Source organism: Vombatus ursinus, unplaced genomic scaffold (assembly GCF_900497805.2).
Source record: "Vombatus ursinus unplaced genomic scaffold, bare-nosed wombat genome assembly UNPS02014825.1, whole genome shotgun sequence".
NCBI classification, from domain to species: domain Eukaryota; kingdom Metazoa; phylum Chordata; class Mammalia; order Diprotodontia; family Vombatidae; genus Vombatus; species Vombatus ursinus.
In genome coordinates, this window is record NW_020954603.1 from 7,441,857 (window position 1) to 7,464,883 (window position 23,027).

The 23,027-nt window shown below is 54.8% G+C and overlaps 1 protein-coding gene across 2 annotated transcripts in view; it reads left to right on the forward strand.

The window, feature by feature from the left end:
• Positions 1–23,027, forward strand: part of ERI3 (ERI1 exoribonuclease family member 3) — a 194,888-nt gene that overhangs the window by 87,954 nt on the left and 83,907 nt on the right. For both annotated transcript variants that reach the window (XM_027837918.1, XM_027837917.1), the window contains one exon: positions 12,528–12,600. In XM_027837918.1, coding sequence (XP_027693719.1) covers positions 12,528–12,600 — 73 coding nt within the window. The remainder of the gene's footprint in view (positions 1–12,527; positions 12,601–23,027) is intronic.

Below are 23,027 nucleotides of genomic sequence, written 5' to 3' on the forward strand. Positions count from 1 at the left end.
AGGCTGGCCGCCTTGGGTGGGGACTGCCCTCTCCCCACAGGCTGGCCACCTTAGGTGGGGACTGCCCTCTCCCTGCAGGCTGGCCTTCCTGGGCAGGGAGCTGCCCTTTCCCCACAGGTTGGCCACCTTGGGTGGGGGGCTGCCCTCTCCTCACAGGCTGGCCACCTTGGGTGGGGGGCTGCCCTCTCCCCACAGGCTGACCTCCCTGGGCAGGGGGCTGCCCTCTCCCCACAGGTTGGCCACTTTGGGTGGGAGGCTGCCCTCTCTGGGCGAGGGGCTGCCCTCTCCCCACAGGCTGGCCACTTTGGGTGGGAGGCTGCCCTCTCTGGGCAAGGGGCTGCCCTCTCCCCGCAGGCTGGCTGCCTTAGATGGGGAGTGCCCTCTCCCCACAGGCCCCCACCCTGGGCATACCTGCTGCTGCCAGGGGCTGCTGGGGCTGTGACTGTAGCTGTGTGGTAGGGAAAGGGTTTCTCAAGTCGGCACTTCCCTGGGAGCATCCTGGAGGCTGATTCTGTCTGGTGGAGGAAAGAATTAATCTCCCACTTCCCATGCCTGCAAGGTGAGTGACCCCTGTTTTGTCAGCCCCTGACAATCTGCTCTCTAATTCGCAGCCAGGGTAATGGAGACATTAGGTTGCTCTAAAGCAAATCAGCTGGTTTGTGCAGATGGAGGCTGGGGAAGGTTGGCCCAGTGGGCGCCTTTCATCTTAGACACACATGTACACACACATGCACACAGAGACATGTGTGCACAGACACATACACACGCAGACATGTGTGCACACCGGTGGGTGACACTGACTCCACGGGCACTGGCCGCCAGGGTGGGAGCTAGTGTTGAGGCAGCGGCCAGGGAGCTGCCCCCTCACCATGTGTACCCCCCAGGGGCCCTGCAGAAGCAGTAGGAAGTTGGTCTCTGTTGGCTTTTGTTGCCTGTTTTCTCTGGGGTAATTTGCCTTTGTGTTAAGTGGCTGACATGACAGGGAGGGTGCCCTGACCCACCCCCACCCCGGGCGTCTTCTCGTGGGCAGTTTCTGGCAGCTTGGGGAGAGCCGGAGGAGATGAGAGGCCGCCAAGTGGTCTCTGAGATTGGTGTGTCGGGTTAAGTGGAAATGAGGGAAGTGGGGGGGGGGGCAGCAAATAATGAGATGTGAGGGTCTGGGCTTGAGCCTAGCGGCTTCTGAAAGGCTTCTCCTCGCCTGTCTGCTGAGGGCTCTGCTTTGGGGAAGAAAGGGAGCCAGCCCCGAGCCGCCGGGAGCCTGACAGGCCCTCCTTGCTCCTCTCGCAGGCAGCCCCAGGCAGCCTGTCTCTTTGTTAACAGAGTGACAGCAATGTGACATCGTGGAAATAATTACTAACAAATCACGGTGCTGACTGCAAGCAGCTCTCAGGCTTCAGAGGCTTGTCAGGGTGCAGCGGAGCAGCGCTGGAGGAGGGCGCAGGACCCCACCCGCCTGCCCACCCCCAGCCCCCCCCCCCTCCTGCCTCAAGGCCAGGGGCCGCTGTTGCCTGGTCAGTGGAGGGGGCCCGGGCATTTGGACAGGAGCCACAGCCCCTCCTGGGGAAGCTTCCCGAAGCTGCCTCCCAGGCCATGGGGCAGGCAGAGCGTCTCCCCACCTCTCCCTCTTATTCTGGCTGAATTACCCTGGCGATTTTTGACAAGTGGACTTTGTCCAGTCCCTGTCGCTTGGCGTTGGGCTCTCCCTGACTCTCAGGCGGTAAATAACACTGCTTCGGGGTCTGGCTGGAGGCTGCTGGCAAGCCAAGTGGGGGTGGAGTGCGCAGGAGAAATACTTGAGGGGGCTCAGCCCGCACACCCGCCTCATACAATATTTATGTAGGGATGGGAGTCAGCTGCAGTGACCTTCTGGGTCATGCTGCTAAATAGTTCCTGAATTGCCCTGCATTCTAATTGCCACAGCTGTCCTTTGCCCTCCCGTTGTCTGGCAGCTCCGCGCCCTCAGGAGGCCTGGCGACAAGTGCCTGTGGCTGGCCACCCCCAACCTTGTTTGGGGAGGAGGGTCCGAGCCCCAGGGGACCCAGACCTCACCTTTGGGTTGGGGCTGGATTTGATTTACCTGTAAAGGACAGAGAATGGGACTGCTTGGTGGCATCTGGTGGCCCCACAACCAGACAGAATGGCCATTTCCCCCCTTGCCCCTGCAGACAGCTGGAATAAGCCCCTCTTAGGGAGAGAGCCCCTTTGCTTCCAGGATGAGGCCTGCGTGTCTTTGCCCCAGAGAGGGCGGAGGCACACTTCCTTCCAGGCAGGCCCTAAAGCAGCATCCAGAGGGAATGAGGCAGTAGTACAACACACCAGCTGCAGGGAGATGGGCACTGGGCTTGGACTGCTTCAGACTTTCCACTGGCACCTGGCAGGCTGGGCCAAATGTGACATGTGGCCCCGGTCCCAGGAGACACTTTAGGAGAGCAGTGATGGCAACAGGTGCTGTGTTTGAGGATTTATCAGGGGCAGATGACACACTTAATCACTAGGTCCTATTTGCAAAGGTCGCCTGCCTGTGTGGCTGCCCTCAGCTGTAGCAGACCTGCCTTATTCCAGAGAATGCTGAGTATTGCTAACCCTGAGGGGCAGGGGAGGGGGCAGGGCTGCCCACCTGCCCGCCCAGGCTGTCTGCTCTGTTAGGATAGCCTCCCCACACCCTGAATACTGACAGTCAAGGTCAAGGACCACTGTGGAGGGGAGGGGAGGGATGGCTATAGCAGCTGCCTCTAAAGGACATAGGTTGGGAGAGGCCGGGGGCCAAGAGCTTCCCACCTTCCCTCCTGATCCCTCCCATTAAGAGGGCATCCTCCCTCAGTACTGATGGCCATCTCACCGCTCAGGAAATGCTCAGGGGCCAGCTGAGCTGGGGTGAGAGGACGAGCGGCCTCTGAAGGAGCGCAGGCTCAAGTTTCTGAAGTCGCGATGAGTTTGATCCAGGAAACAAAGCCCAGAGGTGGGGCAGCTTGCTCATTTGCCAGCGCCCTCCAGAGACAGAGGAACTTTGTTCCTAAAGCAGGGCGAAGATGGGCTTTGAGAAGTTCCTGGGCAGTTTGGGCCGCTCTGGGGAATGTGTGACTAGAGCCCCCTCCCCCAAGAGGTCACGCCTGGCTGAGCGCCCAGCACATGCCAGCAGGAGTAACCGTTGCCTGCCAGCCCTGACGCAGGTGATGTCCTTTCATCTCAGCCATTAGGAGCCAAGCGGAAATTAAATTTGCTTTGCTCCCTGGATATGGGTTTGATGCCAGGGCCAGGGCTTCTTCTGGAGCCCACCAACCTGCCCACCTGCTGAGGTAGGGGCATTCAGGCTTTCTGCTTGTGTGGCAGCTTCTGGGATGGAAGCCTCGGGTACCCTGACTTTGAGTCCACCTGGGTCCCTGGATGGGCAAACCTGCCTGAGCTCTGGTGTGTGGCATTGGCAGAGGTGGGGGAGTGGTCAGGCGTACTCTGAACAGTGAGACAGCCTGGCACAAGCCCCTGCTGCTTGGTCAGACTGCTGGGAGGAATTGCTTGAGAAGGGGTCTGTAGGTGCCTTCTGGGTGCTGGACCCCAAGAGGCAGGTGTGCTGGCGTACAGCCAGGATTGGCTGATAGAGACTAGGGTGTATGTTCAGTGTGACCCAAGAAATTGGAAGTGTGCTAGGAGCCTTGCTGTCCCGTTATCTCCACAAAATGTTGGCTAGGCCCTCTTTTGAGATGGCCACCTCCTTGTTTTAGAGATGAAGAAATGCAGGACCAGACAGTGAGAGGGGTGGCCCTGGCACTCCTGGTGCTGCAGGGGCCCAGGTCTGATGCCTGGATCTTCTCTGCCTGGTAAGACCCTCGTGCGTCCTTCCTTTAGGCATCAAGTTGCTAAGTGGGTTTACTTCTCCTACCTCATGAATGGTGAGAAGCAGGCCTGCTGAATGCCCACATCCTCAGCCTTCCCAGCCTGACTTTGTCCAGTGGCTGATGTGTCCCATCCGCCAGGGCCAGGCGTGGTGGTCTTTAGTGAGGAACATTTGGGCACGAGGGTGATAAGTAGAAAATCTTTCATCCTTTTTGGTCCACGGCCCTTGCCAGAACACGCTGAGGGAACGGTGAGATTCAGCTGGGAGTCCTGGTCTCTTCTTGTCTCCCTGACCCTTACGCCTCAAGCCTCAGCCCATTACCTTCATGAATGTGGTGCTGGGAGACCAATCCAATGGTCAGGAACCCCATATCCTGCCCTTGGGGGCCTCAGGTCATGGCGTTGTTGGGGTTGCACCTCTTGGGCCCTGCAGAGGACCTGGGGAGCTGGTCAGAGAGGCCTTCTGGGAGCAGCCACACACCCAGGTAAAATGGAAGGTCCTTGAGAGCCAGGACTAGTGGTGCTTTGGGGCTTGTTTTTTGTCTTGGTCGTGTGTTCCCAGTGTCTGGCACATAGTAGGAGCATAACAAAAGCTTATTGAACTGGACTTGGGGGGAAAGGGTCTGCAGCCTGTGTGTTCACTAAGACTAGATTTACAGTCCAGCATCAGGATTCAGGGTCCCCTGTGGGCTCTGACTTCCTTCCCATGTAGGAGTGCCCCAGAGATTAGGGGGAGAGCAGGCCCACAGAGAGGATGGCAAGCGACCTTTGCACCCTGCTCTTTGTCAGGCTCTCAGGGCAGCCGGGCTTGGTCCCCTATGTGTCTCGAGGGTGGGAGGCTGGCACCCTCGCCTCCCCAGGGCTTCAGACAGAGGTTCCATGCTTCCAACAAGTCAAATGTTGAGTCTGCCCATTGGCAGATCTCCCTTCCATCTGCCTGTTCCTTCCTGGAAGGACAAAGAAGGCTGAGGAATCGAGCAGAGTCAGGGTCTGGGGCCCCCAGGCAGCCATCTCTTCTGCTGGGATGATGCTGTCCTTGGGGTGTGCACCCTCTGTTTGCAGAGTGCCTGGCACTATGTGGGCTGGTCATCACCGCAGCCCTGTGAGGGGTGTCTGGGGGTGCAAGAGGGGAGGCTTTGCCATTGAGCAAACTGAGATTTGGCTACGAAATGACTCGCCCCTGATCTTGGTGGCACTTGACACTGCTTGTGCTGGTGAGTTTGGACAGCGCATGCACGCCTTTGATTTTCCCCTTCTGCCCTCCCTTCCCATCTGTGGCTGCTCCTTTGTCTGTGGGTTGGGGGGGAGGGGGGGAGGCTCGTGTAGCCTCCTCCAAGACCAGCGAGGCAGCTCTGGGCTCTGCAGTGACATTCATTAACAGACGGGCTTCAGAAAAAGACGTTTCAATGCTGTGCAGACCCCTCACTGGAAGATTTCCTCCTCAGCGCAGGCCCCCTGCCTCCCACCCCCAATCTGAAGCGTGGCTGCTGCTGGGGAGATTCATTAGCGCACCCTGACAGCCGACGGCAGGCGGCGGGCGGGCGGATGGAGGCGCTCACTGTCTCCTTCCCGCTCCCCTGCTCTCGTGCTCCTGCTTCACGAACACTGATATTTAAAGCTGATGGGCTGCTTATAGACTTCTTGTACCATGACAAGTTTGGAGTGGTGGGGGAGAAGACAGACAAGGAGCTGACTGTCAAGTTGGTATTTAAAACAGTGCTCTCTTCTGACCCTCCACACTCCACAGCAAGTGTATCATCTCTGCAGGCTGTAGTTGTAAAGGGACCCTGCAGCTCTCCCTCAGGGCAAGGACCAGGGCGGTGGCAAAGACTTCTGGGGAGCGGAGGAGGAGGGAGACACATGTGTAGAAGCTAGGATACCAGGCCCAGGACTCCCCTGGCTCCATTAACCAACCCTGTTGCTCTGTGGATTGGGTGGACACCCTTCCCTCCGGCCCCATATGGTAAATGTAGCTAGGGCAGGCCCTGCCTGCGATGGCCCCGTCAGTTCTGGGCACTCAGCTGTTTGGTGTTGGAAGCCCTCCGGTGGAGGAGTCCATCACCATCCCAGAGGGCAGCAAACTGCCGGAAGATCTCGGCACACCGAGGGATGCTGAGAGCTGTCCCTTTCCCCTCTCACCTGGGTCACCAGGGTTGAACTCAGGCGTGGCTCACATAGGGCACCCTAGGGCGAAGAGCTCCCCAGGGCCTGCTTGGTGTTGGGTGAATACCTTGGTTTGACCCCCAAGGAAGCACCAGCCCTGCTTCAGCTGGGCCTCTCCCAGTGAGGTGAGGGCCACAGTACCCCCTCTTCCCTCCTGTTAGTAGGAGGTTCGGGTGCTAACTGTGTGTCCACCAGACCACCTGTGTATCTGAAGTGCAGCGTGAGCCTGCCTTTGCCTCCCCCCTTTCTTTCTCTCTCCTCGTTCTCCCTTCTCTCTTTCCCTTCTTCCTTTCTTCTTCCCCCTACTTTCTCTCTGTCTTCCCATCCCTCTTGCCTTTCCTTCCTTACTTTCTCTCCCCTCCCCCTTCCCTTCACGTGGTTTGCGCTCAGAGCCGAGATCGCAGAACCTGTTGAAATGAGGCCCCTATTTCCTAGTTTGACCCCCTGAATAATTAGGGTTAAGTTGATATGCTATCTCAGTGGTGACACATTTTATCTGCCTCTGTTTGTACAAGAGGATACAATGGGGGAGGAAGGACCAATTTGTGCCCGTGCGTTCTAACCAGGCGGAGATAAAAGGTGTCACGAGCCCGATAAGGGCCCAGCCCACACTCCTCTCTCATTGTTGCTCAATTGGCTGCAGGTTTAATCCCATCCTTTCTCTCCTTCCCTTCACTGGGTCATATTTCACCTCGATGCCATCCTGTAATGATGCCCTGCGCGGTGTGGGAGGAGATAGGCACCCCTGGCTGACAGCCCACCCTGATAACCAAACTCCAGCCCATCCATCATCAGCCACTCTCCTCAACTTAAGGAAAAGTGATAACGAAAGCGGGCCGTTTATCACCAGGGCTGTTGATTTCTTCCAGGGTTGGAGAACTGCTGGTTCCCAGGGACGGCAGAGGCAGGGAGACAAAGACGAGCCGCCGGCCTCCCTCGTTCTGCTGCCTGCTGCTGTGTGGGCCGGGATCAGCGGGGCCACCGTGCAGGGCCAGCTGGGCGGGCCCCCTCCCTCCCCGGGGGGTCCCCACGGGCTTCCTTCCTCACGGGACACAGAGAGGCAGAATGCCTGGATGGGAGGCCCCCAAAAGACCCCTCCACTGGACAGCATGGAGTCTGTGCCGAAGTACCTCTGGGGACAGGGAAGCCTCGAATCCCTCTCTGGCCTCTGGTTCTGCCCCAAAGGCTAAGCAGAACACAGCCAGGACGCCTCAAGCCCCCCTCTAAGTCTTCTCGTTTCTTCATGGTCTCCTGGCTTTCCTCTGGAGTCTAGAGTCATGTGTGCCTTCCTCTGTTCTAGAGCACAGCCCAGAAGGAAGTGCTCACGGTGGGCCAGGCCGTGAGAGGGGCTGAATGTTGGCCTCCTCTCCTTTGGTGTGACAGCCAGGTCCCAAGGGCCGTGCCATTCCCTTTCCCTTACTCCCCTGATGGTCGTCTTATGGCCTTACTAATACAGCTTTTCAGGCAGGCTTTCTCATGGGGCAGGGGCTTCAGCAGTGAGACAGGCCCAAGATGGCATCTGTTGGCACTTACTCCCTTCTGGCTCACCGGTCAGCTTTTTGAATTGAGTTAGCATGGACCAGCCCAGGAGAGAGGCCCGGGCGAAATGGGGTTCCTGACCCTGACCTGGCGACCTGTTCCCCTTTGACCAGGCCCTTTAGGCTTCTGCCCTCAATCTTGGGGGCTGGGGTGGGGGGAAATGTCTGAGTACTTGTGCCAGGGGGAGTGAGAGATAAGCCCAGGACAGCCCTGAGGGCCTCGCCTGGTCTGTCTGATGCTGCCCCTTTGTGCTGTGTGCATATGTTCTGGATGCCTGGGCCAGGGGCTAGAGTGCCAACCTCAGAACCAGCAACCTTGTGCTCATTACTTTACTACTCTGTGCCTCAGTTTCTTCTGCCGTAAAATGAGGATAATTTTAGCACCTCTCTTAATGAGTTCTTGTGATTGCAGCATATGATGTATATGAAGCGCATCACACACCTACCTCTGCGTGCCCTGTGGGCACCCATGTCATTGCTGTTGTTACTGAGAGGGCTGGAACCCTGGCTGCTCTGCTGGGCCTGTGTGACCAGGCGTCTTGTGTGCACGGGTGGTGGGTGGGTTTGCCTGGAGAAGGCCCCAGCAGGCACGCTTTTTCAGGAGCTTGCAGCCGGAGCCGAACAGTCTTGGAGGAGCCCAGCGGGTTTCTGTCTGGTGCTCTGCTTCCCCTCCCTTCTCCTCCCCCCAAACCTGCTTTTTCAAAGCACGGCCCCCTCCCCTGATGGGTCTGCCAATTCCCTGGGCCCATTAGCTAGCAGGCCATGGGGGATTGTTCCCCCGCATTCCCCATTTAATGAGCCCCTCACTCTGGCACACCTGTTTGCCATCAGTGCTGTGGGGGGAGGGCAGCTCCCAGCCCACTTGGCAGGTGGGGCCATGGGCTTGTTCAGCACCAGAGATGACTCCTCTGCCTCTGAGCGGGGTATTGGGGAGAGGATGGGAAGGGGTGGGGGTGTCTTTCTGCCTCTGCTTTGTACTACTCTGCTGAGTACATGACCATGCCCAAAGGCTCTCAAAAGGGAGAGAAGCGACTCCGTCTGTTCCTTTAGTTTAAAGGAATAACATGAAAAAGATGCTTATGTTTAAGTGGGGGAGGGAAATGTCCCTAAGACAGAGAGCACATTTGTGGGAAGGAGGCCCCTTTCCGGATACAAAAGTGACCCTTGAGCATGACCCGAGAACCCGGGCTCATTCTTTATCCCGTGGAGGTGGCATGTCAGCCTCAGTGTGGCTTCAGCTGCAGACTCCTGTGTCCCACGTGCGTCGGCCTTGTGTTAGGGCGAGCCTGGAGGGATGGCAGGCTCCTGGGTCCTCTCTGGGTGGTAGGTCGGGGTGAGCCTGCAGGCCTGAGAGGACAGGGTCACCGTCACCAGGATGTGACTCACATTTGTATAACACTTTGCAGATAGATCTTCATGGTCATGAGGGTTTTGTTTTGTTTCATAACAATCCTGAGATCAGTAGTGTGAGTGTTCTTATCGCGTGCAAATTTATATAGGAGAAAACAGACATTCTCTGACAGAGGTTAAGTGGCTTGCTTAAGTGGCCACACAGCTGGTGAGGATCTGAGGGGGGATTGGAACTCAGGTCTTCTGACACCAAGTCCAGTGCGCCCTCTCCCTTCTCAGACCAAGACATTTGGTAGTGGGCTCTGTGTGTGTGTGTTTGTGGCGGGAGGGTGTAGGGAATGTGTGGCAGTGACAGGCAGGCTTCTCTCCCCTGTATTGGGGTCTGTGTGCTGGGTGGGGGCTATCCCTTGGGATCTCTGATGTCCTCCACCCCAAAGGAAGGCAGTGACATGCCAGGTCCTCTTTGGAGCCAGGCGGGTGGGCAGTGGGGCACTGTTGTCCAAAGGGCCCTGCCCAGGGAGCGAAGCCAGTTATGTGTGCAAGAAAAGTGGTTCCATTTTACAGCCTAGGCATAATTGGCCCTTCCCTATTGGCTGTCAATGACGCCATGCAAGGCCCTTGTAAAGCGAGGGCGGGCGGCCTGCACCTGTGGGTTGGCTGCGTGTATAAAATTTCATTTGACGGCAGCAATAAGCATGACCAGATGACAACAGGCCCAGCCATGCCAGCCGCCAGCAAATCTGAGCCCCTGTAAACCATGACTGGAATGGGGGTGGGGCGGGGCGGAGCCCTGTTGGTGCTGGAGGATGCCAGGGTACGTGGCTCCATGTGTTTCCATGTGGATAGCACCCTCTTGGGGCACCCACCTGCCTGGGGGCCTGGGCCTCCCCGACTCTTGGCAGGACAGACCTGGGAAGCTAGGTAAAGAGTCAGCAGCAGGTCTAACTGCCATCCCCTTGCTGGTCATACCTTTGAGGTTCAATCTGCCGGCCTAGAGGAGGAGGAGCATACCCTGGCTTGCGTCCCTCTGGGGGCGGGGTGAAGAACAGGAGAGATGGCCATTCTGCAGATGCTGTGCCCACGCCTCCCCCTCCCCATCCCCCTGCCAGGGATAGGAGGACAAGGGGAGATAACCCCTGTGTGCATGTTCAGCGCTGGGGACGCCAGGACAGCGGGCAACAGTCCCCGCCCTCGAGGAGCTCGCCGCCATGTCCCAGAAGTTGGCACAAGAGAAGAGGTTAACTGCGTTGCTGAAACGCAGCCCATCCAGCGTCCGTCGTGTTCCGTCCATTTGTTAATCCTCTGACTCCATCCAAAGAGGCAGTAAGGCTGTATTGGCGTGACCTTTCCTGGCAAAGCCCGGCTGCCTCTGGGAGGTGGTTCTCTTCTTTCCAAATGCTCCCAAGTCGCCCTTTTAATCACGGGTTCTAGAGTTTTGCCAGAAATCCGAGTCAAGCTCACTGACCTAGAGCCTTCCAGGGATATTCTTGCTGATTTTGAAAAAAATCAGGATGACATGGACGCTTCTCCGGGCCTGGGGCCCCTGCCCTGCTTTCTGGTCTTTGAAGGCCCCTGCACTGTCAGCAGTGACTTGGCAGTCACATCCCCTCTGGGGTGGGGCTCCTGCTTCCCTCCTGCCTCCTCTTGGGTCTTGCTAAGTTTCCAGTTTGTGGAGCCTTTGCTTTCTGTCCTTCCCCCTGGCGAAGGAGAGGGCAGGGCCGGCACCTGGAATCTCAGGGTACGGGGATCTCCCAGAGGAGGAAGCTGCCTGGGTCATTGCAGGGATGGGAACTTCCTAGCGATTTATTGCTTTAGGGAGTTTCCTAGGCGCTCATTAAAAAGAGAAGTGACTGGTCCAGGGTCACCCAGCCCCTAGGCAGGACTCAGACTCGGCTGCTTCCTGCATCTCAACCCAGGCAGTGAGCCTACTGTGCGCCGGGCACTGTGCTGGGGACACAAGGTCAAAAATGAAAAGGCCCCTGCCCTCCGAGAACATCTCCTCTCCTGGGTGAGGTGGACTTGTGCCCAGATGGTTAAATGTCAGGTACTTCTGAGGAGGCAGAGTGTTCATAGGATCAAGGAAAGTGTCCTCAAGCAAGAGGCATCTCAACATGGGGAGGCAGCTGGGGGTCCCCGAGGGCACTGGGCTGTCCTGGGCAGGTCGTCTCATTTATCTGAGCCTTAGTGCCCTTATCTCTGGAATGGGAACAGTAATAATGATGAGGATGCATCCCTTGTGGGGTTTTGGGGAAGTCCCAAGGAGATGATGTCTGTAAGAGGCTGCAAATCTGAAAGCTCTACAGAAATGTGAGCTGTATTTAAGGGAGATGAGGACTCTGTGGGGGAGGGGAGAAGGGGAGCAAAAAGCTTTCAACTGGAAAGGAAGGGGACTGGTATTAAGGGAGGCTAGGACAATGGCAGCCGGGAGAGAGACCTTTGAACTGGGAAGGACAGAACCCAGTGGCTCATGGGAAAGGTGAAGTTACCTGGCCCACATGACCTGGATCCAAGCCCTTGGTCCTGAAAGAACTGGCAGTCTCAGGGAGGGCCAGCTTAAAGATGGCGGGGGCTGCAGGACCAGAGAAAGGCCAATGAAGGCCGGAGGTTCCGAGAGGGACTAGGAGCACGTCTGCAGGCCCGGGACCGGGGAGCTTGACCATGATTCCTGGTGACAGCTGGAAAGGGCAGCAGCCCAGCTTCATCGAGGATGGGTCCTGCCAGCCTGACTCTCGCTTCCTTCTCTGGCCAGGACAATGCCGCAGGATATAGTGTACCTAGAATAGGCCTCACCAAAGCATTTAATGGACAGAGATTGGCCAGACCATAGCTCAGTCCCATGGTTTCAGAGCTAGTTGAATGGCTGACTTGAGTCATCCTGAACGGCCCCATGTCATTTTGGTGGGGTATCTCTGGTGGAGCACCCCAGGCGTCTGTGATCAGCCAACCCTGTGCTGTTTAACAGTGTCCTTACCTTGATAAAGCCATGGATGGCTCTGTAGGTTTTGTAGACCACACCTCACTGGGAGGGATGGCTGACTAAGATGCTGTAGGAGGTGGGACATGGCAGAGAGCCAGTTTGAGGTTGGTTATCTAGAACTTCTGACAATGAGAACTGGCCCAAAGTGGAAGGGGAAACCCCAGGAGGAGTGGTATACTCCCCATTATTGGTGGTCTCTAAGAGGAGTCCCCCTCCAAGAAGGTGATGGCTTGGTGAATACGTGGTGGTTGCACATACTCTTCTCCCCACGTGGGCCCTCTCACTGCTGTCCCATAAAGAAAACAGGCATCCATTTCCATGGGGCCTTGGAGGGTGGAGGCTGAAACTTGAGTGGATGGACCCCAAGGAAAGGGTAGAAGGCAATGCAGCCATCTCCCCTCCCTTCTGAGGCATTGGCTCCTGTCTTTCCCCCAACCGGACCCAAGTCCACTGACTGGCTTGACTTTCCCAGGGGGATTCATCTCAAGCCCTTCCTTGGAACCATACGATCTCTTCCTCCTTGAGCCCACCACACCCCCCTCCTCACGCAGGAGCCAGGCCTCCTCCAAGATGGGTTCCCAGAGTCAGTCTCTGGTGTCCAGCTTCCTTACTTCTGCCTTGCCTTGGAAGAAGGCCTCTCTTAACCTCTTCTCTCTGCTCTCTTGCAGGCTGCCTGGGCAGTGCCAGTACCTGGGGTTGCCAGTGGCTGATTACTTCAAGCAGTGGATTAACCTGAAAAAGGTACCTGTTTGCTTGTGCGTGCCTGGGCGCCTTGGCCTGGTGGTGGGCGTGGCCTCTGTTCCCTTCCCCCTTCCCCTTCCCTGGCTTTTTTTCCTTGTCTTCCTCTCTCTGTCTCCTCTTCCTCCTCCCCCAACTCTGGTCGGTCACCTGAGTTATTTTTGGGTGTGGGGAGTAGAGTGGAGCTGAACTGGCAGGCACGGCCTCTGTGGGTCCCCCAGGGACCTAGGCTGGATGGGCCAGGCTCTGTTTGGGGGGAGGAGGGGGCTCCACAGGAACTTGCACCCCAGACCTCTGGGCACTGGGGCTTAAGAGCTGCACTTCCTCTCAGATGGGTTTCAGGACCACCCTTGCCATGGGTTGAGCATGTGGAAAGGTTTCTGTGAGGTTGCTGGGGGGTTCTGAGCTGGTAGCCTCTGGCAGGGAGCCATTCTCTTGGATTCTGCCCCCCTCACCCCCTTACTGTGTATACTACCACTATTGCCCTCTACCCTTGCCCAAGAGTGTCTGTTCGTGTTGGGCTTGACTTGTCAGGGTACCCATTGTAGAAGAGGTAAGGACAGGGAGGAGCTCCCCACCTTGTTACCAGCAGGCCTCAGGCCACAGGCCTTGGTAGCATTCCGCCAGCAAGATGGCCTGGTCGTCTCAGGCAGGAAGGCTGGCATGGCTGTCCCTCAGCCGGCGACCAGAGTACGTACAGTCTTTTAGCTTCTGGCCTCTCTAGGTGGCATCTCTGTGTGCTTGGCCCTGCTCTCCGTGAGGTCTCAGCCCATGTGGGCTGAAGACATCTTGGGTCATGCTGCTCAGAGCCAGACTCCTGGCATGGACAGAAAGACAGGCTCTGGAGAGGGCAGGAGGGCCCAGGTGAGAGAGCCTAAGGCATGCAGACAGAGCTCATGGGGTTATCTCGAGGTTAACCCCCTTGTTTACAGAGAAGGAAACTGAGGCTCATCATGACTTGCCCAAAGTTACACAGGGGCAAGTAACTGAGCTGGAATTTGAACCCAGGCCCTTTGACTCCAGATCGAAGGCTAGATGGATAATAATGCTCGTGTATCTAAAAGGCATTAAGGTTTGCCAAGCGTGTACAAATATTATCTTGTTTGAGTCTCACAACAACCTTAGGAGCGAGGGGTTGTTATCATCCCCATTTAATAGGTGAGGAACCTGAGGCAGGCAGAGACTAAGTGACTTGCCGTAGCTTATACAGCTAGGGAGTGTTGGAGACAGGATTTGGATCCAGGTCTTCCTAACTCCAGGCCCGGTGTTCTCCCAATAGATAGATGGATGGATGGATGGATGGATGGATGGATGGATGGATGGATGGATGGAAGGACGGACAGACAGGCAGATGGATAGTGCTAAGGACTGGGGATACAAATCTAGCCCTCCCCTTCTCCTTTCCCTGCCCTTTGGGAGCTTAGATTGGGGAAAGAGGACACACAAAGGCGATCTGGGGAAGGGCTTAGAGATGGTGGGGAGTGGCCTGGAGCCTGGGTTCTGGCCAAGATGAGATAAAAAGCTGCCTGTCAGAGCCCAACGTCCCAGAGGCAGGTCCAGGGCTCGGGGAGTGGGGGGTGGGAATGAGGCCGCAGGGCCTGTGAGAGACGCTCGAACATGGTCTGGTCAGTCGGGGAGGAGATGGGAGCCCAGTTGCTTCCTGATACAGTAATGGGATGATGCCTTAGACACGTGCCAAGTCTGTGCTGGCTGAGGCCTGAGTGGCAGTAGGACTGGGGAGGGAATAAGAGGGGTCAGTGCAGACGTGGTGGGTGGGCAGGGCAGCTCTGGGTCCTGGGGGCTGTAGAGCAGGTCCACATTCTAGCCTGGCCAAGGCAGGGTGGGGGTGGAGGGTATGAGGTGTACGTGTGTACACACACACAAATACATATGCACACGCACGCACACGGACACACACACACACACTCTTTGAGCACTTGCTGTGCCCATTGAAAGGTCTGGTCCTTGCAGTCCAAGCTGGACCCTGGGCTTGGCGATAGAGGTACGCACACCATCAAATACAGGGAAATGAGGGAGATGAGGACACGCCTCCGGGAAAGGTGGCACCCAAGCTGAGCCCTGAAGGGAGCCAGGGATCCCAGGAGGCTGAGGTGAGGGAGGTGGGGATGGCCAGGGTAGGCATGGAGACGGGAGACAGAGCCATGTGTGGGGAACAGCGATGGGAAAATGTGGCCAGTGAGCCTGGTAGGGAAGCCAGGGGTGGCCCAGGAGGAGTTTCTGATGTCAGGGCACTAGGAAGCCATTCAGAGCTTCATGAGTCAGGCTTGTGGCTTGACTCTGGGGTGTTTAGGATGCTGACACTTGGTTTTGGGAAGGAGGCTCGTGTGCGTTTGTCGGGGCTTGGAGGCGCCTGGAGTTTGCTCCAAGATGCTCTCTGAGATGGGGGAGGCGAGTGGGACCCCTGGCCGGCTGCTTCCGTGAGGGAGGGCCTAGGCATCCTGGGCTGTCAGAGTCAATCTGGGGCCTCGACAGATGGGCGGCCCCGGAGGCCCAGCAGGCGCTCAGTCGTGTGAACCAACCGTGAATGATGGCCCTGTAAAGTTCATTCCACTTTCAGGTGGATGGACATCAGGGCAGTAAGTGCCAGTGGGCACCTGGTAGGAAGACAGGATGCTTGGGTGGGGCAAAGGCAGTGGTCACAGTGGCAGCCTCATCTCCTGCCTTCAGTCCTGGCTGCAGAGGCTCAGGGGAATCACTTGCCATGAGTCTGTCCTCTAAACTTCCTGGAGGACCCCAGTGATCCCAGGGGCAGGACTCCCCTCCTGCCCCCCCAAACTAGAGGCTCTTCCTCATCGCATTTCTGCCTCCTCTGCTATGGGAGGTGCCATGGGCAGCTCAACATGGGTGCCAGGAGTAGGAAGGATGGATTGTCCGTGTGAGTCTAGGCAGGTACCTAAGAAGGCAGCAGGGAGTGGGACTGTGGGAGTTCACTCGTTGGGAGCCGCAGACTGGGGGGCAGAGCTGGGTCGGGCCTAGGTCTGAGGTGGAATGCTGGCCCAGGTTTCCCAGGAGGAGCCCTGGGAAGAGAGAGGAGGGGAGGGTGTCTGGGCACTTAGCAAAGGGTAGACAGACTTCAGAGAGCGCAGGGCCCCCGGAGGCCCCTGGCAGCCTCTGAGCTCTGACGTCATGAGGGATGCAGTTGTCTCTGCCTGATCCTTCATTCCCCACCCCATGCTGGAGCCAGCCATGCCTGCTGACATTTGTAATGTCACTGAGTGATCATGAATCCCAAGTGAACTGTCACTGTGGCATGATGCAGGCTCTGCCTGCTGGGCCCTCCAGGGCCAGTTGGGTCACTATCTGCCCAGGTGGCCCGACCCCACCTGGGGCCAATGTGGCAGGAGGCTTTCCTGGAGAAGATCGGGTGCTGCGTCTGGCACCCCAAGGCCTACCCTGCCCGTGGTTCTGGGGGAAGGAACCCTGGGCTGGGCAGTAAGGAGTCTTGGGTTCAGATCCTGCTCAAGGCACTGTCCTTGCTTCCCCAATGTTAAGAACAAGAGACAGACAGCTCACACATTTCTCCTCTGAGGTTTGCCCAGCCCTCCAACAGATTGTATCTGGGTAGATCCTCACAGCTGCCCTAGGTGCTACTATTGTGCTAGTTTTACAGATGAAGAAGCTGAGGCTGAGAGCAGGGAGGGAACTGACGTCCCTTAAGTCCTCCAGCCCAGCAAAGTGTCTGCGGCAGGATTCAAACTCGGGCCTTCCTGAGACCGAGGCTGGTGCTCTGCCCATTGTGCCACCTGGTGGCCCAAAAATGGGGGCAGCTGATGCTCTTAGCACTGAAACCTGATTTTGTAACAAATTGCATGTCACAGAGAAGGCCCCAAGCCCTAGAGGATTGTGACCCAGGAGGCTCTTTACCTGGCCTGGGTGGGCCCCCCGCCCAGGTCAGAAGACTTTTTCTGGGAGTTGCCATGAGCCCAGGGGTTTTGAACTTGAGAAGAGGGGGCCCGCAGAGAAAGAGAAGCTGAGTTTCTAGGTCTTAGAACACTAGGGACCCCAGTGGGCACCTAGCCCAGCTGCCTCCATTTACACAGGACAAATTAGAGACCTGTGCCCACGGACACACAGGTGCTACTATGGCTTAGGTGTAATTTGAACCCAGGCCTTCTGATTCCAAACCCAAACCCAGAGCCCTGTCACAAAGTTGTTAGGTCTTTATCTCCCTCTCCTTGGCCCCAGAGACCTTTGGGCCCTTAGTGCCTGCTTGGGATTGCCCACCCCCGGTGCTGATGACCAACTAAGATGAGGTGTCCCAGGAGTGAGGGGCAGACAAGTCCTTCCATTCCCCTTTGTGGAACAGCTGCTGTGGGCCAGGCCTTAGCCCTGGTGCTCCCCTTCCCAGGGTAGAGGCCTCTGGGCCCCATTAGCAGCTAACCTGGGATGGGTGTAGAATTGAGGCCCAGCTCTCCTGAGGTGCTGGCTGCCCGGGCAGGGTCTGGAGGCTTTGTCTCATCTGAGCAGAGCTGGGCCCTGCTGGCCTGTCCTGGCCAGGAGCCTTCTCGTTCTTCTCCTTTAAATATGTCGTCGTCGAACAGCTGTCTGAACTCTGCAATCTCTTTCACTCCTTCCCTCGCCTTGTTAACATGTGTTGCCTTTGGGGTAATCAGGGAAAAAATATTATGTCCTTTTACAATTACCGGGTTTTGGAATATTAAAATGTCTCGCTGCATCGGCAGTGTTATTTTGATTGGTATTCTAACCTTTGACTAGCCCATAAAGCGAGCCGCTCTTGGAGCCAATATTGCAGGGCTGAAATTTAATTCCGAAATGATTCCAGATAATAGGGAGACAGATAATATATGCATGAAGGATATTATGTTTGGACTGAATGCAGCAGGGCCAGGGCTGGGGAGTTGAATAATAGCCCAGAGTGAGTTATAATCTGTGGGACAGAAATACCTTACTGTCAGGGCCAGAAGAGGAGCCCCTGGATCACAGGCGGCAGCAGGAGGCAAGAGGAAGGAAGGGGCTATGCCCTGATAGGAGGGGCAGAAGGGTGAGTACTGAAGGCAATGCCCACCTTGCCTTGTCTGTGCCATCAGAGTGCCCACTGCACAGCCTGACAGCCACCACGGGAGAGTCCTCTGAGGCGACGCCAGGTCATCCGAGCTGAGACTGGTGGAAAGGGAAGGAGTCTAGGAGGGAGGGCATTCAGGGTACAGAGAGCAGTCTGTGCAAGGGCACGGAGGTGGGAGATGGGAAGCCTAGTTTGGGGAATGTGAAGTTTGGCTGAAACATTGAGTGCCTGAAGGAGAAGTCGCATGAAATAAGTCTGGAGGTCGACCAGATCATGAAGGATTTTAAATGCCCAACTGAGCAATTGTATTTTATCCTAGAGACAATAGGGAGCCGCTAAAGGTTTTTTACTGGGGTCATGATACAGTTTAGAATGAAGGTGACCTGTTGGGAGCCACCATTTTCAAAGGGAATTGATGAGCCAGAGAGCATCAGACTGGGAAAGGGCCTAACAATCATGCCCTGGGCCATTTGGGCTGGAGAAGAGACAATGTAGTGATTAGTGAGGCTATGACAGGGAAGAGACATGAGCCTGGTGCTTCTTGGCCCCAGAGCACAGAACCAGGAGCACAGGAGAAGCTGCAGAGATGCCGAGTGGGGCTGGGTCAGCGGAAAATGCCCTATGATCCGAGCTTTCCCAGAGTAGAAGGAGCAGCCCACACCGGAGGCCTTGGAACAGACCTGGGATGACAGCTCGTTGGGGCTGTCAGAGAGGCAACTCTTGGCTCTGGGTTGGATTCCATGTCTCGGAAGGTCCTTCCAACTCTTAGCCTCTGTGAACCTGAAGGCAGGAGATTTCCAGGGGTCCCTGATGCGTGTGCAGGTCTTAGGAGATGCAAGGTACACTGGCCTGTTCCCTGCAGTGGTAAAGACTTGTCATTGCGCCATTTCATTGTGGTTGTACCCACCTAGCCCTGGCCCACCCCTTCTGACCCCCCGTAAATCCTCTGTGGAAGACTGACCCAGGGCCCCACAGTAGCTCCTCTGTTGGGGAGGCATAGGCCGTCAGCCCCTCAAGGACCAGGAAAAATCAACCTCATGTCCTTTCCCACTGTTTATGCCATCTTCTCTGACCAGCCCTGACTGGCATCCTCCCTGGGCCTTGCTTACCTGGAGTGAGGGCCCCTGGACACGCAGGCTGGATTGTCCTGAAGGGATTTGCTCTTACTTAAAGGGACATTTATCAAGTAAAACAGACTTCAGGGAGCAGAATTACCGGTGAATGTGAGAGTCTGAGCCCAGGAGGTAACCTGACGGTTGACCTGGTATTTGGCCAGTTTCCCAGTGGCCTTCTCAGATATCCTTCAGACACCCCCGTTTGGGGTGGTGAGTGCCATTCAGAATCCCAACCCTGCCACTGACCCAGAGTCTGGTTGTATTAACAACTGCTCCTTGTGTCCAGATTGGGGGGTGGGCAGAGATCCCAGCCTCTCAGGTCAGGAAGAGGCCTCCTGGTACACTGAGTCAGCCATAGCAGCCTAGAAGGTTTGACCAAATCTAATAAGATGGAATTCAGTAGAAACAAATGTAAAGTCTTACACTTGGGTCCAAAAGATCAACCCTACAAGTGGCAATAATAACTATAGCTGACATTTATATAGCATTGTAAGGTTTGCAAAGCACTTTATATGCATTAATCAAGACTGTGAGGTGAGTGTTGTTATTGAACTCATTTACAGATGAAGATGCCAAGACTCAGAGAGGTTATGGCTTGCCCAGGGTCATATAGTTTGTTAACTGTCTGAGACAAAATTTGAATCCAGCTTCTCCTGACTCCAAGTTCAGCATTCTGGATCCTGTGAGGGCCACATAGGAGTCAAGTCAAAAAGATCTGGGGAATTGCATGGGGCCTAGGTTTGCCCTTAGTTGGCAGCATCCTGTGGTGTCCAAGGAAGCTGATGCAATCTTGGACTCTGTTGACAAGGCCGGAGCCAGAGGAGGAGGGGTGCCCCAGCCTCCTCTGCCTTTGCCCAGGCCGCGTCTGGCCTGAAAAGCTGGAGCATATCTTAGGAGGGCTTCAGAATCCTGCTGGGTGAGGGTTGGCCAAGGAGGGTGGGCATGTTTAGACTGGAAAAGAGAACTCTCGGTATGGGGGAGAAACATCTCCACTTTCTTTGCTGCCCCTTCTGCCATCTGGCTTCTGGCCTCATCATTCAACCAAAACCACTCTCTTCGGAGTTACAAAGGATCTCTTCATTCGCAGGTCCGACGGCCTTTTCTCAGTCCTCTTCCTTCTGACCCTCTCTGTAGCTGTGGAGACTGTCCGTCACCTTCTTCTCTCTGAGTTTTTGGGATGGCAGCATGCCTCTGGGTTCTCCTCCTCCCTCTCTGACCAGTTCTTCTCAGTCTCCTTTTCTGGATCTTCATTCACACTGGGGCTTGGTGTAGGAAGAAATTGCCAGCACCAGGAACTGTCCCAGAGTGGGATGGGTGCCTGGGGAGGTAGTGAGCTCCCTGTCATTGGAGGTCTCCAGCCAGAGGCTGGAAGTCCTCTCACTGGGGATGCTGTAGGAGGGGCTCTTGTTCCTTTAAGTTTGGCCTCCATGGTCTCTGAGTCCCCTTTTCAGGGCAAAGTCCAGGATCCTGTGAATGTTTGTCCTCTGATTTATAAGCACAATGATAACCCTCCAGCAGTAAAGGAAGGGACCAGGCTAAGCTGGGGACCAGTGCTTCTGTTGGCCTTTTTTGTTTGCCCAATACCACCAAAAAATGAGCTCTTCTTTGTGGTCCTTCGATAAGGCCCCCACCAGCCTTGGCTCAGTCAGAGCCTCAGCCCCCTGACAGCCTGACAAAACCATGCCTTGCAGTCATCCTCATTCTGTTCCCTTCTGCTCCCATTTCCTGGATGGGACAAATGCCCTGGGCTTCAGTCTCTGTCTTGCCTCCCACTTTTCCCTTCTTGTCATAATGACTCCTCTTTATGTCTTCAGAATTTTGTCCTCAGGGTGTTCTGTTCAGCCTGGACTGACTTTCTAAGACTTCCTGCTTACTTTTCCTCAGAATCCTTTGACGTTTCCTCTCCCCAAACCTAGCATCCATGTCACATTATCCCCAGCATCCTGTCCTTTATCACCAGTTCTAACTTGGAAGGGATCCTTCACCCAACGACTCCCCTCATTTCCACCTCGGAAACCCTTCCTCCTTGTGTGTGAGGTTCAGATCCCGAGTATTTGGGGTGGGGTGGGGGCTCAGACAGTAAGCATCTATTGAGTGTTTATATTGTGCTAAGTGCTGGGGTACAAAAAAAGGCAAAAATACAGTCCCTGCCCTCAAGAGGCTCAAGTGTCCAGAACAGAATTTCCCATATGCTTAGCACATAGTTCTTAATAAATGTTTGGTGATTGATTGATGGATTCCTCTGCTTTTTAAAGGGTGAAATCAACATTAAGGCTTTTTAAAGGGTGAAATCAACAAGGCAACATTAACAAAAGGTGACATCAACATTAATTAAGTAATTGTTAGCTAGACTGCTTTGGGCAGAGAGCTCTAATAGATGTAACACTTATTAAGCACCTACTATATGCCAAGCACTATGCTAATTGCTGATGGTGCAGAAAGAGGCAAAATATTGTCCCTGCCCTCAAGGAGCTCACAATCTAATGGGGGAGACAATAAGCAAACAAATATAGACAAGTTTATAAAGGATAAGTGGAAAATAATTAAAAGAGGGAAGGTACTAGAATTAAGAGGGGTTGGAATTAAGATGTTTGGATACTTGAATCCCCTCTCCTCTCCTCTCTTCTCTTCTCCCCTCCCTTCCCCTCCTTCCCCCCCCCTTCCTCCTCCCACACACACCCTGCTACTGTGTCGAGCCAGGCTTGTGATCTGTTTCCTGAACTTCTCATCTGCCTCCTTTTCTGCCTAGGCAGTCTATTGTAGATCCCACTAATGAGATTGCTTGTCACCCAAAGTTCTCCTACCATTCCTTCCCGCCTCTGCTTCCAGGATTTCTTTATATTGTTGTATCTTCTTAATAGACTGTACTTCTCTGCCACTCTTTCTCACCAGGGCTTAGGAAGAGGTATGGTACCAAATTTACCTCCTTGTATTAGAATCTGTAGTTCACCCTGCACATTGTCAAAATAGGCTTCTTTATGTCTGGGAAACACTTCCAGCTCATTAGGTTATGTATGTAGCCATTTTGTTCTGTTTTTTTTTTCCCCAGTCCAAAAAATGAATGACTGAAAAAAATGTAAATGCTTCCTATGTGCCAATCACTCTCTAAGCACTAGGTTTACAAAAACAAAAGCATAGGCATCCTCTACCCTCAAGGAGCATATATTTTAATGGGAGAGACAATACACATAGGGAAGTGGGATGGTGAGTGGGACCGTGGGAGAATAGTGTGACACACCTATCCATGAACAATGGCAGAGTTGATTTGATCTGGCTTCATGGTTCCAAAATTGGAGGGGTAGAACAGAGAAAACAAAAGCAGTATGAGAGTTGAGTGGTTCTGCCTTCCCTCCATAGTAGTTATCATTTTATCCACCCTGAGCAATATCTCTGTACTACCCCTACCCCAATTAGTGTAAACATAGAAGGCTCAGAATCAGTCATTCAAAAGTGCAAACTAGGTGCTGTAGTCCTAAATTATTTTAGGAGGAATGACGTGCTCTGAAACATTGGATAAAGATATACCAAGAAGAAATAATTTGTGACTGACTAAAAAAAAATCAGACTTACTTCTGGGCTTATGCACAACACAGTAAGCCATTTTGGAATCATGAATTGAGTGGTAATGGTTGAATCCAGTGGTAAAGAACTCCTAAGAAGAAATTACCCTTGGTGAGAGAGAATCAAGTTTCTCTCTCCCCTCCATTAACCAGCTGATGACCTTGTGAACTTTGAAAGGTCATCAGATCTGAAATGAGTAGTAGCTGCTGGAGCCAGAAGCATATGAACCTGAGAGACACACGGAGAACAATCTAGACACATCAAGGAAAGGCAGCTTCAGGGTTCCACAAGTTCATTAACCCTCAGAGCCCAGGGAAGAGCTCCAGCTGAAGGGAGCTCCATGAGGCCTCTATGGCAGGAGAAAATGATTTCCAGTAACCAGAATCTATGAGTTTTCACTTTGAGCACATATATTCTCTAGAGTTCAGTTTCCCCGATGGATCTTGTGTGTGCAGTGAGTGGGCCCATAGTTTGGGGATTGTTTCTGTATCAAATGTCTTTGCTATATCTGCTTAGTAAATATCTTTTCTAAAAGCTCATTAATTCTGACTGATAATTGATGGGGAATATACCAGTGGGGGCTCAGGATCAACAGAAGTAGATATTTCACCCCCTTAGAGGACCCCTAGAACTCTGAGGGGAGAAGAAATCTAGCTGTCCTTTAGGGAACCAACCTATCAATTCAAGTGAGAGTCAGGTGGGAAGGGGGC